At 60.3% G+C, this 13961-nt stretch overlaps 1 protein-coding gene across 7 annotated transcripts in view; it reads right to left on the bottom strand.

Annotated features, from left to right (window-relative positions):
* The window catches only part of KCNC4 (potassium voltage-gated channel subfamily C member 4), a 35761-nt gene that overhangs the window by 11163 nt on the left and 10637 nt on the right, over positions 1-13961 (bottom strand). For 2 of the 7 annotated variants that reach the window (XM_072834919.1, XM_072834920.1), the window contains exons 2-3: positions 12432-13368; positions 10210-10413 (exon numbers count right to left, since the gene is read on the bottom strand). In XM_072834919.1, the coding sequence (XP_072691020.1) occupies positions 10210-10413; positions 12432-13368 (1141 nt within the window). Of the gene's footprint in view, positions 1-3160; positions 7829-10209; positions 10414-12431; positions 13369-13961 lie in introns of those variants that run through there. The other 5 variants (XR_012035324.1, XM_072834915.1, XM_072834916.1 and 2 more) reach the window with 5 other exon arrangements.

Here is a 13961-nt window from a genome sequence, read left to right as displayed (position 1 = left end):
CTGAGGTTCCCCAGGAGAGAGCAAGTCCCAGGGTCCCTAGCAGCATTTGTGGTCCTGAGAGCGACACATGCTGTTCGGGGCTTAGGTATGGTGACCACAGCCCCAGGTGTCTGGGCCAGCTCCTGTGCCACCTGTTGTGTCAATCCCACAAAGCCCTGGAGCCTGGCAAAGAAGGCAGATGCTCATGGTGATGCTGGCAGGGCCCCGGGAGGCTGGAGGGGGGGCAGTGCTGGCTACACATTGTCAGCCCAAGCACAGGGCATCAACCAAGTTGTCAGACCAGATATACCACAGATGCCAGTCTCTGCCCTGGCGTACACCATGGTTGGCGGGAGAGACGCAGACAGGGAGTCTAGCAGGGAGTTCCGCTCCACAGTAAAGGACTTTGGGGAACATCATGCTGGGAAATAAGTTTATCTGGGTCCTGTTAGGATGACCTGGGCTCCAGGGGGGTCTGCACCTCTAAGTAGCTGCATGTGCCACCCCCCACCCAGCCCAAGAACAATGTGTGAGAACTGGAAGAGGTCTTCTAATTCAGCCTTCCACGCCCAGCAGAAACTCTTCCCACAAACCCTGGCACGTGACCACCTGCTGTCTCTCCAGACATGTCCAGGGATGGGAACCTCATACTCACAGGGTGGCCATTCCTATTTAGCCGGTCTGTTAGAAAGCTTTTCCTTCCCAAGGCCTGGAAGGACCCAACGCCAGTGTTAACGGTGGTGCCTCCAAGGAGGTGCGTAGCACTAACAGTGTGACAGGGCCTTCCTTCCCTGTTGATTTGGGATGCTTTTCATACCGTGTGTGAAATTCATAATAGTAAGGAAAATAAAAAGTCAGGTTCATCATTATATGAACCTGATCTGTCCTAATATTTCCACCTACTGGTCCCAGGTCTGCACCCTGGGATCGGAAAATAAGCTAAACCCACTTGCCCTGGGATGCGCATCAAACACTTTAGATGGAGATCCCGTTTCTTCTCCAGGCTGAGCGACTCCTGCTCTCCGGCTGTAACTTGGTTTCCAGACCAGACCCCATCTCGGTCACCCACTTCTGAGCCTCAGACAACAAAACTCAGTGGGTTACAGAGGAAGGAACCAATAATTCTGAGCTGGGTGTTATGCTAATTAATTAACGGGGCCCATCATCCCCGTTTGTGTGTGTGTGTGTGTGTGTGTGTGTGTGTGTGTGTGTGTGTGTGGATCAGGGCAGGCACCACCAGATCGCTCACTTCCTCAATCCTCTCTTCTCTGTGAAAGGGGCAAATGAAACCTTTGCTATCAGAATCAGTGGGCATGCATGAAATGAAACACAGCAAAAGCACAAATCCCTACGCTCAGAGCTCTGACTTTGAAGCCCTTTGCCGTTTAAAAAGCAGTGAGGCCTTGGACTCACGGAGCCAGACTGCTTGGGTTTGAGTCCCGGCTCTTCTGCTCCTGGGCTCTGTGACCTTGGAGAAATGAGCCCTCATGGCTGCGCTGCGGTTTTCTCTGTGAAACAAGGAGGATGATCACACCAATCTTGGAATGTGTTTTTGAGAGCACTGGCTGCATCGCCCAGCACTCAATACACGTCAGTCTGCTAAGATGACCGCCACTCTGCCTCCGCACAAGGACAGGAGGGCTGGACAGAATGAAATGAGGCTAATTCATAGCACTTACTTGGAAGGTGAGGCCCTAAGCCAGACCGGGGTGACTTATGGGGCTGGTTGCTCTACAGCTCTCGGCCTGCCCCCAGGATTTGTAGGCACGATTACACGCTGGACGGTGTGCCCAGGGCTCCACGGGCGCGGCTCCCTGAGGTCTGCCAACGGCTCCGTGAGGTGGGCGCTACCCTTACTCCCATTCCACAGAGAAGGAAACCAAGGTCCAACGGCTTAAGGAACTGGCCTCGGGTCACACAACTAGGAAGCCAGTGTGTCTGGCTGCCAGAGTCGCTCTTGGACACCATTGTCCTGTCCTCTAATTGGGGCTCAGCCCCTGCTTTCCGAGGAAGCCACAGCCTTTCTTCCCCGACAGCAGCGCCCGCTGTTTCTGTGAGCTGAGGCAGAGGAGTGGCCCGTTCTCTCACCCAACCCTCTGCCCCTGCTCGCCACCCCTGCCCCCTCCAGGAGTCTGTCACCGGAGTGTTGCCAGGGACCCCAGCTGCATCTCCGTGGGTCCCCAAGGGGCTCCTGGCACCTGGTGCCCCTGGGCTGCGGGCTGGTTCCTGGACCCTGACCATGAAATGGTGAAACAGTTCCACACTCAGCTCCAAAAACACAAAACAAAAAAGCGGCCATCTGGGCCGCGGGCGCGCTGCGTACTACGGTTGGGGCCGCAGAGCCTCGTGCCCGGCCACGGCCAGGCCCCTGGGAGCCCTTCCGGCCTGAGTGCAGGAGGCGTGTTTACCCGACGGTGGGGCCGCCGCCCGGCCTCAGCCCGCGGCTCCAGGGCCTCCAAGCCCCGCGGCCCAGGCCGCTGCCCCCCCCCCACCCTCGGCACCCGTGCCCCGCTCCCGGGGGGCCGCTGCGAAGCACAGGAGAGATGGGGGCCCAGCCGGGCCCGTCCCCAACTCGGGCCCTCGTGATCCTCTTCTAGGGCAGGGAACCCGAGGCCAGGTGAGCTCCCCTCGGCGCCCCGCTGGCCGATGGCAGACCCGACTCAGGCCCGCACCCGGGGGCCAGGGGGAGGGCGCCGCTTGGCGGCCTCGAGGTGGCGGCAGCGGAGCACGGAGCCGGGCGTGGGGCCCGAGGAGCCTGTAGGCTGTGTGCCCGCAGCCCGCCCTACACGTGCCGCCAGGTGAGCGGGAGCCCCAGCGAGGGCCGTGTGTCGCCATCACTCGCCACCCCCCAGGGGCCCGCCGTCCCGTCACTGCCCATCCCTGACTGGGCCCGCAGGTGCCACCAGCACCCTGTCGACTCCATCCGCGGCGACCCAGGCATTGCCACTACCCTGGCAGCCCCAGGGCTCGGCCCATACAGAGCCGGCTGGGCCCCGGGAGGAGCCCCGGCCCTGCACAAACATGCAGCGGTTGCCAGTATGGACGATCCCCGGAGGGGGCAGGGATAGGAGTGTGCTGTGAGGCTGGGATAGGAGTGTGCTGCATCTCTCAGGTGTCGGGGTGGCAGCCCGGGGATGTCCCCACAGACACAGAGCCGGAAAGGAGAGGCGGAGGCAGTCACTCGCGGCAGGAGCAGCAGGACGCTCCAGATGTCTTTATTGGGGCTCGAGCACAGTGTGACAGGGGAGGCATGCAGACAGGGCGCAGGGCCCGGCCTAGGCATGCCCCAGACACACACCAGGGGACGGCTGTGGACAAGGACTGACCAACAGTAGGGAGGGCCCAGGCGGGGCGGGGCAGCAGGGCAGGAGGCCCGAGGGAGGGGCAGAGGCCAAGGTCGAAGGGGTCACCCGGCCTCTGCTATTGCACGCGGCCTCTGGCCACCGGCCAGGAAGGACAGTATTGTAACTGGTCTCCACTCGCCCGAGGCTTCCCCTTCTCAGACCCCTGAGCCGGATGGGCAGACAGGCCCCTTCCCTGCCCGTCTGCCCAGCAGCATCTTTGAAAACAAATGGACGAAGAGGACAGAACAAATACCCCAAAATAAGAAAAGACAAAACACCCCCTCAGTCCAAGACACAGGGAAGGTGGAAGACGCTGCAGGAGAGGAGCCCCTAGAAGTCCCCCCAGAACTGGGGTGTGGGGTGGGAGGTAGAACCCCAATCTGGGGTGGGGTGGGGCTGGTGGAGCAGTGACCCGGGGCGGGGGGGTGGGCAGGCAGGCCTTCCACAGACCACCGGCCACCGGGGAAACAACCCCAAGAGGGCGAGTCCAGGCTGGGAACTGGCAGTCCCCAGAGGCTCTCTCCCTGGGACATTCCACGTGGGCGTTCAGCAGAAACAAGGCGTCAGTGAGCAGAAGGGCGGGGGGGCCTGGGGTGGGGCATGGGCTCGGAGACAGAGCCCCACAGGGAAGACAGACCACCAATAGCACGTGCACTACACACACAAGTATAGCATGTATGAATATAGATATCATATGTGCATATATATCTCTTCAGGGCACAACAGAACAGAACATCAGACCCAGATGGCTCTGGGCCCGGAGGGTCACACGGGAGGTTTTCCGTCAGTCCTGTGCAAACAAGGATCTCTGAATGATTCTTGCCAGGGTTGCAGAGTTTCCCTAAGCCTTTGGCTTTCTGTCTGTCTGCCTGCCTCTCTCACGTTGGTGCCGCTTAAGAGAGGGTGAGGACTTCAGCCTGGGCATAGCTGGGCGAGAGGGCGTCGTGGCAGGTCTCTGTGTTTAAAGAGCACAGGTGTGAGACACTGGGACGCACGCTTTCAGCTCAACATTGCCTTCTGGGGGGGCAAGGAGTTCAGCAAAAGAAAGGGAGAAACAAAGAATGAGATGTTAGAAGGAAGCTGGCTGCTGACCCACGGGCTGTGGGCTAAGGGCTAGGCCAGGAGCAGAGCTGGAAGGCATGGGGACCCAGGGCTAGGACACCAGGAAGAGCAGGGGTGGGTCAGGGGATGGGGTGAGCCTCTCCTGCAGCCCCTGGCTGCCTACCCAGCGCTGGGCCAAAGTGACTCATAGGTGATGCTACAGTGTATCTCTGTACCTGCTCAGGTCATGAGTTCCAGAAATCCCTAGCCCTAGGTCTTCACAACTCCAGTGCAGTGGACAGGGGGACCACAGCCTCACAGCCTGGCCTGGATCCTGGCATGGCCTGTGGTCCAGCTCGGGCTCCCCACTCCCACACAGCCTCCTGCCCCCCTCACTCCCTGGGGCCAGTCTGCTGTCCTAGGGGGGCTGGGGAAGAAGGTTCCCGAGTACGCTGCCATGTGGTGCCTAGCCCCCCTTCCTCAATCTGGCTGGAGCAGAATTTGAGCAGTTGGAGGGTAGGTCCTGAAGGGGAAGGTCAGGGAGGAGGCATGTGTCCATCTCAGGAGACAAAGCCAGGAAAGAGCATCTTATTGAGAAAGCCAGCCACTCAGTGAGCCCTTCTCGGCACCCCATCCTCAGCCTGGAGTGTCAGTGGCTTGGGCCTCCCCTTCTACCTTCCCAGTGGGGGCACAGAAGGCAGGCAAGGGGCTGCCGTAGGGGCAGGGATTTTGGGGTGATGCTCTCTGGCCAGGGCAGAGGAGGCCCTCCTCCCTCAGGAGGCTCTGTGAAAGGGCAGCCCAGGGCCCAAGTGGTGACTCCCGGAGCCCCAGCCCTGGGCTGACACTCGGTCTCCCCTTTGACTCCCGGGCCTACGCTGAACAGACATCTTCTCCTCTAGGTTCAGCCCACAGCTCCTCCCAAAAGTCTTGGGGGTTGGGAAATGGCCTGTAAGGTTGTCAGTAAGGTTAACAACTCCTATCTGGGCAGCTGCCCTGCTGTGCCGGGAGGGAGCCCTCGCTGTGCGGGAAAGGCTTCTAGAAGACAAAGTAATGAGTATAGGTCCGAGTCTACATGCAACATAAAGCAAACTGTGCCCTCAGACTGTAGTGGAAGAGCCTTCTCCTGAGGAGGGAGTCCCAAGGCCTGGATAAGCTGAAGCCCACGTAGGCAGCCGCCTTCCTAGGCAGGGCCTGGTGTACCGTGGGTCTCTGTGAACCCCAGGACTCACTTTGCCCCTTCCCAGGGCCCCGGGAGGCCCAGAGGCCCAGAGAGGTAGCTGTCCTGTTAGCTAGGGCCCGTGTTTCCCTTACAGAAGCCAGAGAGCCAGTGGGGGGACAGGCGGGCGCGGTCTCCCACGGCACTAGGGGCCCCAGCCTAGCACTGCCGAATCATGTCGCCCAGGGACAGCTGCACCCACCAGAGGGGTGCCATGAGCATGCCCATCCCCGTGGGAGGGAAGAGAGGGAAGGAGGAGGTGGGTGCCGTGGAAACTTGGACTCCTGACAACTTGAGGGCCGCCACAGAAATAGCCACCTCAGCTCCCCGAGCCAGGAAGGCAAGCCCAAGGACAGAAGAGCTGTGGGGCCTGTGCTCAGCGGGACACCTAGCTCATCACGTCCCCACCAGGGCCAGGACCCTGGTGCCAGGGAGCCCTGCGGGGACAGGACTCAGTCTGTCCCCACCAAGGAGAAGCAGCTAGGCTCCCAGGCCCCGTGGTGACAGGGCTCCTAGAGCCTCCATCCTGCTCCACAGAGCTCCCCTGTTCCTGTCACTCAAGGGGGCCTGTCCCCTTCTGAAGGCTGGTCACATGGATGCCCCTGCATTTTCTCATCTCTCAAGGGGACCTTTCATTCTCAGAGCAAGCAGGAGACAGGCCCCATGGACCACAACAGGGCTGCGGCATCCCAGTACCCACCCTGGACAGACTTTTCTGGAAGGCACATTCCTGTGTCTGCCCCAGGCCGAAGAAGGCAGTGAAATGAGGGTGCTCCTGGCACAGGCTTTTCACAGCACCCAAACCTCATGGAATGATCTGATCTGACCGCTGTTCATCCTTCAGGCGGCCTCCAGACGCCCCGGCCTCCTGCTGCACCTCTGGGTGCTGTCCTGCCAGTCCTATCTTTGCCCACCCTGGAAGGGACAGATATGGACCTTAGTCATTCCCTCTCCAAAGTTGCATAATCCGGCTCTAAAAACTGCCAGGCGCGCGGCTCCACTGTCAGGTCTAATTCCCATCAGGTGAAACAGAAAATGTCTTGGCTGAGGCCTCCGTGTGCCTGGGGCTGCGGCGAGCGCCTCCTCGCCAGGCTGCAGAGGGGGGGCCCCCCCCGCCTGTCGCCCCCCCCCGGCCCGGCCCTCCCAGGAGCTCGGGTGCCAGCTCCAGCTCCAGCTCCGGAGGGGGTGCTGTCCTCACACTTCCCCTCAGCTGCCCTTGCCCGGGTGCACCCTGCTCCCTCAATGACTCACAAACCTGTTGTGCTCCCAGGCTCGTTAGGTAAATGAATACACTTAATTATAGAAATTAGATGAGTCTCGGGTTCTGGCAGCAATCCAGAGCGCAGAGGCTGGGTGGGAGCGCAGGTGACTCAGGCAGGGCTGGGAGTCTGAGGCAGCGGGACAAGGAGGGAAGAAAAACGGTCGTGGAAGCCAAGAAAGCAGCGCGGGAGAGGTGCGGCGGCCGGGGCGCAGATGGGCCGCCCGGGCTCTGCCGCGGGGTGTCACTCCCTGGGGAGGGCATTCCCCTGCCGAGGCAGCCAACCGTGCGCCTGAGGCCACCACCTGCGTGCCAGGCCAGAGCTGGAGGACATGGGGCCTCCTCTCCCAGTGGGTGGGGTGGGCACCGCTCCCCTGACCAGCTAGCTCCCTGCACACCAGCAGACATGGGCGTGCCCCACGAACAGCCTTATTCTTTGCTGGTCTGAGTGTGGGATGGACAGACAGACAGACAGAGCTATTCAGTGAGTGACTGAAGGCCTCGAGGAATGGAGATGCATGTGCCGTGATGCAGGTGGGACCCTGAGCAGAGGCAAGGCCGAGGCACGGGTCCTGTGGGGTGCAAGCAGCCCCGGCTCGGGATGGGGACCAGTGGGGGAGCAGCCCTGGGAGTAATCCCCCCGCCTTGCTCTCAGTCTCCAGAGCTGAACGTTCTGGGGAGCCAGGGGCCGCGGAGGAGAGGAGAGGCGGCCTGGGTTCTCCTGCCTCCTGCCTGGGTCCCTCGGACCTCCAGAGGAAGGAGGGCTAGAGGGCATGTGAGCGTGGGGGGTGCCCAGAGGTGGGGAGGGCCGAGGGTGCAGCTAAGGGGCCGAGTGTCCAGGTGGAGGGCTGGTGAGAGGGTGGAAGTGGTTGGACAGCAGGAGCTTTCTTGGAGGGTAGGGTGAGCTGTATCTCGATGCCAGTGGAGACAGCCCCAGACTGGTTCCAGCTGCTCCAGCTATGTTGTTTAGACTCCGGGACTTTGCACAGCCTTGGTGAAGAAAAGGCACATGGGTCAGAGGGGCATGGCTTCCTGTCTGAGCAGCTCCGTGGGATCCACGCTCCGGGGGACTCTGTGGGGGCAGGGAGCCCCCGGCTGGTTGAAGGGTCCGGCCCACCTGGGAAGGCTCCCTAGCTTTCCCTGGCTTCCAGGTCACCTGGGCTCCAGAGTACAGACTCCGGGGCCCCATAGCTGATCTCTGCCCTGTAACTGTCCGATAAGCTCCCCTCCAGCTACGCAAAGATCCCTCTAGCGCTCTTCTCAATTCTGAGAAGCCCTGATTGGTACTGGGCACCTTCCTCCCAGAAGTGCACAATGACATTCGGGCAGCTACAGACTAACAATGGGGTCTGTGCCCATGGCTGAGGGAGCCCCGGGCTCCCCACTCCAGGTTCTCTGTGGAGTCTGAGTGCAGAGAAGTGAGACATGGTCTGGCACAGGGAAAGTTGCCGAGTGCTTCCTGGGAGTTTGGCGATGCTAATTGCCACGCTTGCTCAGCAGGGCCTGTTTCCCAGCAACCCACCTGTTCCCTCTCGAAGGTCACTCTAATTGGCTGAGCTACATGCTTGTTGCCAAGAAGCAGTGTGGAGGCATCTTGAAAATAGAGCAGCCGGGCCGCACAAGCGCCCAGAGGGATCTGGTGGTATGTGCGCTCCAGACTCTCTGGCCCATGCACGCACACGTGCAACCCCTGCCCTGGGTGCGACCCACTCCCCAGGACCTCACTGTCCCTCCTGGCTTGCACCCTTGTAGCCTCTTCCACACTGCTGCTGAGCCCCTCCCGATACCAGTGTGAAAACAGGGGTCTGGACACTCATGGGAGTGCTTAAGTCTTACGGGGAGGTGGTGGCCCCTCTGCCCCACATTCTGGGCCCTCACTTAGCATCCTCCAGCCGAAGCAAATATCTGCGTCTGAACCAGGACACAGTGGAAGCCGCTGTGTGTTTGTGATGGGGAGCAGGAGAGACAGGCACATCCAGAGCCCAAGGACTGAGGGACACAGAGGATGGGGTGACCAGAGGGACACAGGAGAGGGTACCTTCTGTCTGCAGCCCTGTAACTGAGGCCTCTGGGCCATCTCCTTCCAGCTGCCAGACAGCTACTCCTGCTGCTGCCGCCCAATAGGACATACGCCCAGCAGAGCTGGACACACACCTCTCAGGGCCTGGTTAGGGTCAAGGTACCCTGGGAATCCTGTAGGGGTGAGGGCTGGGAAGGTGCCCTGCAGGCTGCATGGGATGGGCAGGCCAGGGTCATCCTCGGGGGAACAGAGACATCACAGGCTAATCCTACAGCAGCCACTGCCCTGCCTCATTCAACCTACACTTGTTCTGGAGTCTGGGGAAAGCAAGAAGTTTGGCAGGGGGTGGGGGGGGAGGGTGGATCCGGCTAAAAGAAGGCAGGCTAAGAAGTGGTCTGAGAACACAGGGACAAGCTTTGTTTTGGGGGTGTCAAGGTTTATCGTGGAACTGTTTAGGCAGGGACAGGGCACGAAAGACAAAATAGTGATGGGAACACCTGCTCCTGAGACTCTTGTTCACAGCCACTCCTGGCCCTCAACCAGCCTCAGTCACTTCCAAGCGCCTTTTTGCAGATGAGGAACCCCAGCTCCGCTGCCCAGCCTCCGCCCCGCTCCCCCGCCACAGCTTGGGGCAACTGACAGAACTTCCACCTGCCCTCACAGGGGAGAACAGGCTGCTCCCTGGAACCCTCCAAATCCTCCGGAGCACACTTCTCTACCCACCGTGCCCCCATCCGCACCTCCTGGTCACCTTCTGGCTCCGCCTCGAGAGCCCACAGAGCTGGGCCGGGCCCCCTGGGCTCCTGGATGCCCAGCGCAGGCTGGTGCAGGTGGGGCCTGTGCTAGGCTCTCCGAAGAGAGCACACCAGCACACCAGCAGCTCGCTGTCACCCCGACTCCTGAAGGCTGTTGGCATCTCTGGGAGTACTTACTTGGGAAACCTTAGCTGTGTTTAAGGGAGGGCTAGGGAAAGTGTGGCCGTGATCCCTCCCGTGGGGCCAGGCCTCGCGGTCGCAGCCGGAACCAGAGGGCGAGGTGGTGATAAAAGGCAGGGCAACGACAGGGGCCCCTGATTTGCTATCCCCTTACCCTCTGGCCCTTGTCTTCACCGTGGGCATTGGGGGTGGGGGATGGCTGGGCTCTGTGGCAGGGGGCGGGGGGAGGATGCCAGAGGCCTTTCTAATCCAGGGATCAGGCATCAGGCTACCTGTCTTAAAAGCGGGGGCACGTTCAAGGCAGAGGAGATGGTGGCCAAGACCTTAGGGGAGGAGGGGACTTTGCGTCTTGGGGGGGACACTGGGGAGATTCAGCTCCATGGGTGCTCCCCCCTGCCCGGCCCGGGGAGCCATACCTTTCCGGACACTACCATCGGCACAGGTATAGTCCCCGGCGCTGAGCAGGAAGCAGGCCGCTGCCTTCTTGTTTTTGTCTCGGGGGCCAGAGCGTCGCAGGGCCCGGCGCTCCTCAGGGGTGGGGGCAGAGGCCAGGGGCTGGGTGAGGCCAGCTCCCTCCTCGTCTGACAGCACCGCGTTGGCATCGCCATTCTGCTTGGAGTCTAAAGGGGGCAGACAGAAAGGAGGCTGGGTGAGGGGCTGCCCGGGGCCTGCCTCATGGGCTTGCCTCCGTCTCTCCGATCCCAGGCCTAGCGTTTCACTTCCCCTACCAAGGGGGCCTGGCATCTCCCTGGGAGGGCCAGGGAGTGGGCCCGCACGGGGGTGGGAGGGGGTATGGGTCAGAAGGCCCCGCTTCCCTCTCAGCCGTGGCCTAGCATCTTTCCTGGGACATGGGGCCGGAGATGCCTTAAGCAGGGGTTCCTGAATCTGACGGCTGCAGGCTGGTGCAGCCCAAGGCAGGTGGCGGACTCTGCTTCCTCCTGGGCTCTGGCTCAGGCTGACACCTGGATGAGCTTGCATTCCCTTGGAGAACGCCTGTCTCGCTGGGACGGGGCCTGGCACCGCCAGGGGTAAACCAAGAAACTGGCTTCCATGGCTATGTCTCTGGGCCCCCCGAAGGCAGTTACTCTTGTTCACCGGGCATGTAGGGAAGAGTCAGGTGCCTGAAGGATCTGGAGCCCTCTGCTTGGGGCTCACCTGTCTGGGGAAGACCCCACACGGAAGAGGCTCCAAAGGCTCCCACTGCTGTGGGCGCTCACCCTGCCTCTATCAGGCAGCAGCCTGGGGGCACCCTTGGCCCTGGAGAGGGGCCTGCTCTGTGTGAAGGCAGGGTGGCCAGGAGTGCCCTGTGCATGGCCAGCCAGTTAGGGTCAGGCTGAGGCATAGCTGATGGGGCGTGGCAGGTGAGCACTGGGGAGCTGGTGCAGGGGCTCGTCCGTGCTGACACCAGGTTTCCCCTGAGCTCTGAACGGGCCTCAGAGTACAGCTGAAATTCCCTCAGATACTGGCTGAGATTTATACTCAGGGATCGGGGAAGGGGGTACCACTTTGGTGGGTGTGCTGTTCCATCAGCATCTCTGGAAAACCCAGGCCCCCGCATGACCCCAGCGAGTGAGTAGCCCCAGCATGTACAATGGGCACCCCCCAACAGGCCGGTGGGTATCACAAGTCAGGCACCCCCCGCCCCCAGGTGCTTCCAGAGCTTGGTCAGAAGCTGCTACCTTTGTCTCCTGGCCCAACCCCAGTTCCCTGATGGCCTGGCATCCAAGGGCTCCCCAGACTAGGAATCCCAGACTCCCTCGGGAGCCCACCCCATGCCTAACACTTAGGCTCCCACTCTCCAGCCTAACTGCACGTTGCTGTGGGTTAAGCCTATTTCCTTTCCCATCTCTTGACTCGGCCAGAAGCAACCTTCCAGAGGTGGCCTTTCCCATCCTTGAGGAGCAGGATCCTGATCCTCAGGCCCTCCCTGTCCTTCAAGATGCAGATGCCATTTCCTCAACCTTCCTTTCCCCCCTGCCCGACTCTGGGCTACTCCCTCCTGGTTCCCTCCCATCCCATGTGAAACCCTGAGCCCAGGACTCAATCTAGCTTGTGCTGAACAGAAGGCAGCCTCCCACTGCTGTTACGTTATTGCATTTATTAGGCCAAGAGATATGAGACTCCAACGTTTGGAAACGAATGATTCATGCATTGATGCACCTTGGAAGAACAGCTGCCCTGCTCTCTACCTAATAATGACAATGCCTGATACTTGTAAAGCAGCTTTTACTTCTCAAAGTCCTCTCATGTCTGTCATTTGTTTGGGTCTCATCAGAGTCTTGGGAGTAGGAGAGCATTCCCATTTTACAGGTGAGGATCAGAGAGGGTTAGTGACTGGCCTGAGGTCACACAGCATGGTGGCCAAGGTGGTATCAGAATTTACAGCCCTGTGCACTGCCCTTCACAGCCTAAACTGGGCGGGACACTCACTTCACAGACCCTGATGTCCAGAAAGCTACTGGAAATCCAGAAGCTAGGGGTTTGGCCTCAATACTTTGCACTCTTAAAGGCACATCTTATACTTAGGGAAGCCCGGAGCAGTAAAGCACAATCCTAAATTCCAAGGGCTGAGGTTCATCTGGGGACTCCCTCGGCCACTGGAGAAGAGGTGGCTTTCCTTCCCAACCCCCAATCTCACCTGCCCGTTTCCTCTCAACCATACCCTCTTCTGGGGCAGGGGGGCTGGCGTCACTGTAGGTGCTGTCCCGGGGTGAGGTGTCCTCCGACTTGCAGTAAATGGGTGACTCAAGCTGGGGCGGCCGTGGCACATGCTTCTTTCTTTTCTTAGGCAGCTTCTGCTTGGCCATGGCCAGGGAGTAGTACATGCCGAAGTTGTTGACAATGACCGGCACGGGCATAGCAATGGTGAGCACGCCAGCCAGTGCACACAGCGCCCCAACCAGCATGCCTGACCACGTCTTGGGATACATATCCCCATAGCCTAGGGTCGTCATGGTGACCACGGCCCACCAGAAGCCGATGGGGATGTTCTTGAAGTCAGTGTGGTCATTGCCCCGCGGGTCAGAGGGCCTGGCGCCAATGCGCTCAGCATAGTAGATCATGGTGGCGAAGATGAGCACGCCCAGGGCCAGGAAGATGATGAGCAGCAGGAACTCGTTGGTGCTGGCACGCAGGGTGTGGCCCAGCACGCGCAGCCCCACAAAGTGGCGCGTGAGCTTGAAGATGCGCAGGATTCGGACGAAGCGCACCACGCGCAGGAAGCCCAGCACGTCTCGGGCCGCCTTGGATGACAGGCCGCTCAGTCCCACCTCCAGGTAGAAGGGCAGGATGGCCACAAAGTCAATGATGTTGAGAAGGTTCTTGACGAAGTCCAGCGTGTCGGGGCAGCACACGATGCGCACCAGGAACTCCAGCGTAAACCACAGCACACACACACCCTCGATGTAGGTCAGGATGGGCTCTGTCTCCACCTCCCGCCGGAAGTGCACGCTGGTGGTGTTCCCCACCCGGTGGATCTCTGTCACGTTGCGGTCAATGTTGAAGGCCTCATGGGTCTCCAGGCAGAAGGTGGTGATGGAGACCAGGATGAAGAAGAGAGAGGCGAAGGCCACCACCTGTGGGTGAGGAGGACAGTGGGGCACCTGTCAGGGCCAGACGGGCACCCTCCTGTGTGTGGAGGGTGGGGGCACGGGTCATCGGGCAGGACTACGGTATGGGGTCAGGGGCTGGAATTCCCTCTGAGGGCCTTTATCCATCTGCTAGGGTATCTTAAGGCAGTATTTCCAAATCTTTGTCACGGGGCACAGAAGACAGAGGCTGCTCCTGGCTGGAAGCACCTGGACAGGTAACTCCAGCTGCCTGGCCCCGCCTACTGCCTAGCTCTGCGCACCTGTAGTCCCATTGTGCCTTATAGCTTCTTGAACTGTAACGGGTATGTAAATCATCCAGGAATCTTGTCCAAGTGTGGTTCTGATTCAGGAAGTCATAGGCGGGGGCCTAGGAGTCTGCATTTCTAACAAACTCTCAGGGCGAGGCTGCCGGTCCACAGACAATACTTGGGGTAACTAGGCTTTAAGGCAGTGGGTCCTCAAAGTGGGGCCCTGGATCAGCAGGAGCAGCAGCATCACTTGGGGACTAGTTAGAAACACAAATTCTTGGGCCCCACATAAACCTACTGAATGAGGAATACTGGGGGTAGGGCCCAGTA

This window comes from Canis lupus, chromosome 8 (genome assembly GCF_048164855.1).
Source record: "Canis lupus baileyi chromosome 8, mCanLup2.hap1, whole genome shotgun sequence".
NCBI classification, from domain to species: Eukaryota; Metazoa; Chordata; class Mammalia; order Carnivora; family Canidae; genus Canis; species Canis lupus.
This window is presented reverse-complemented; position numbering and strand designations above follow the sequence as displayed.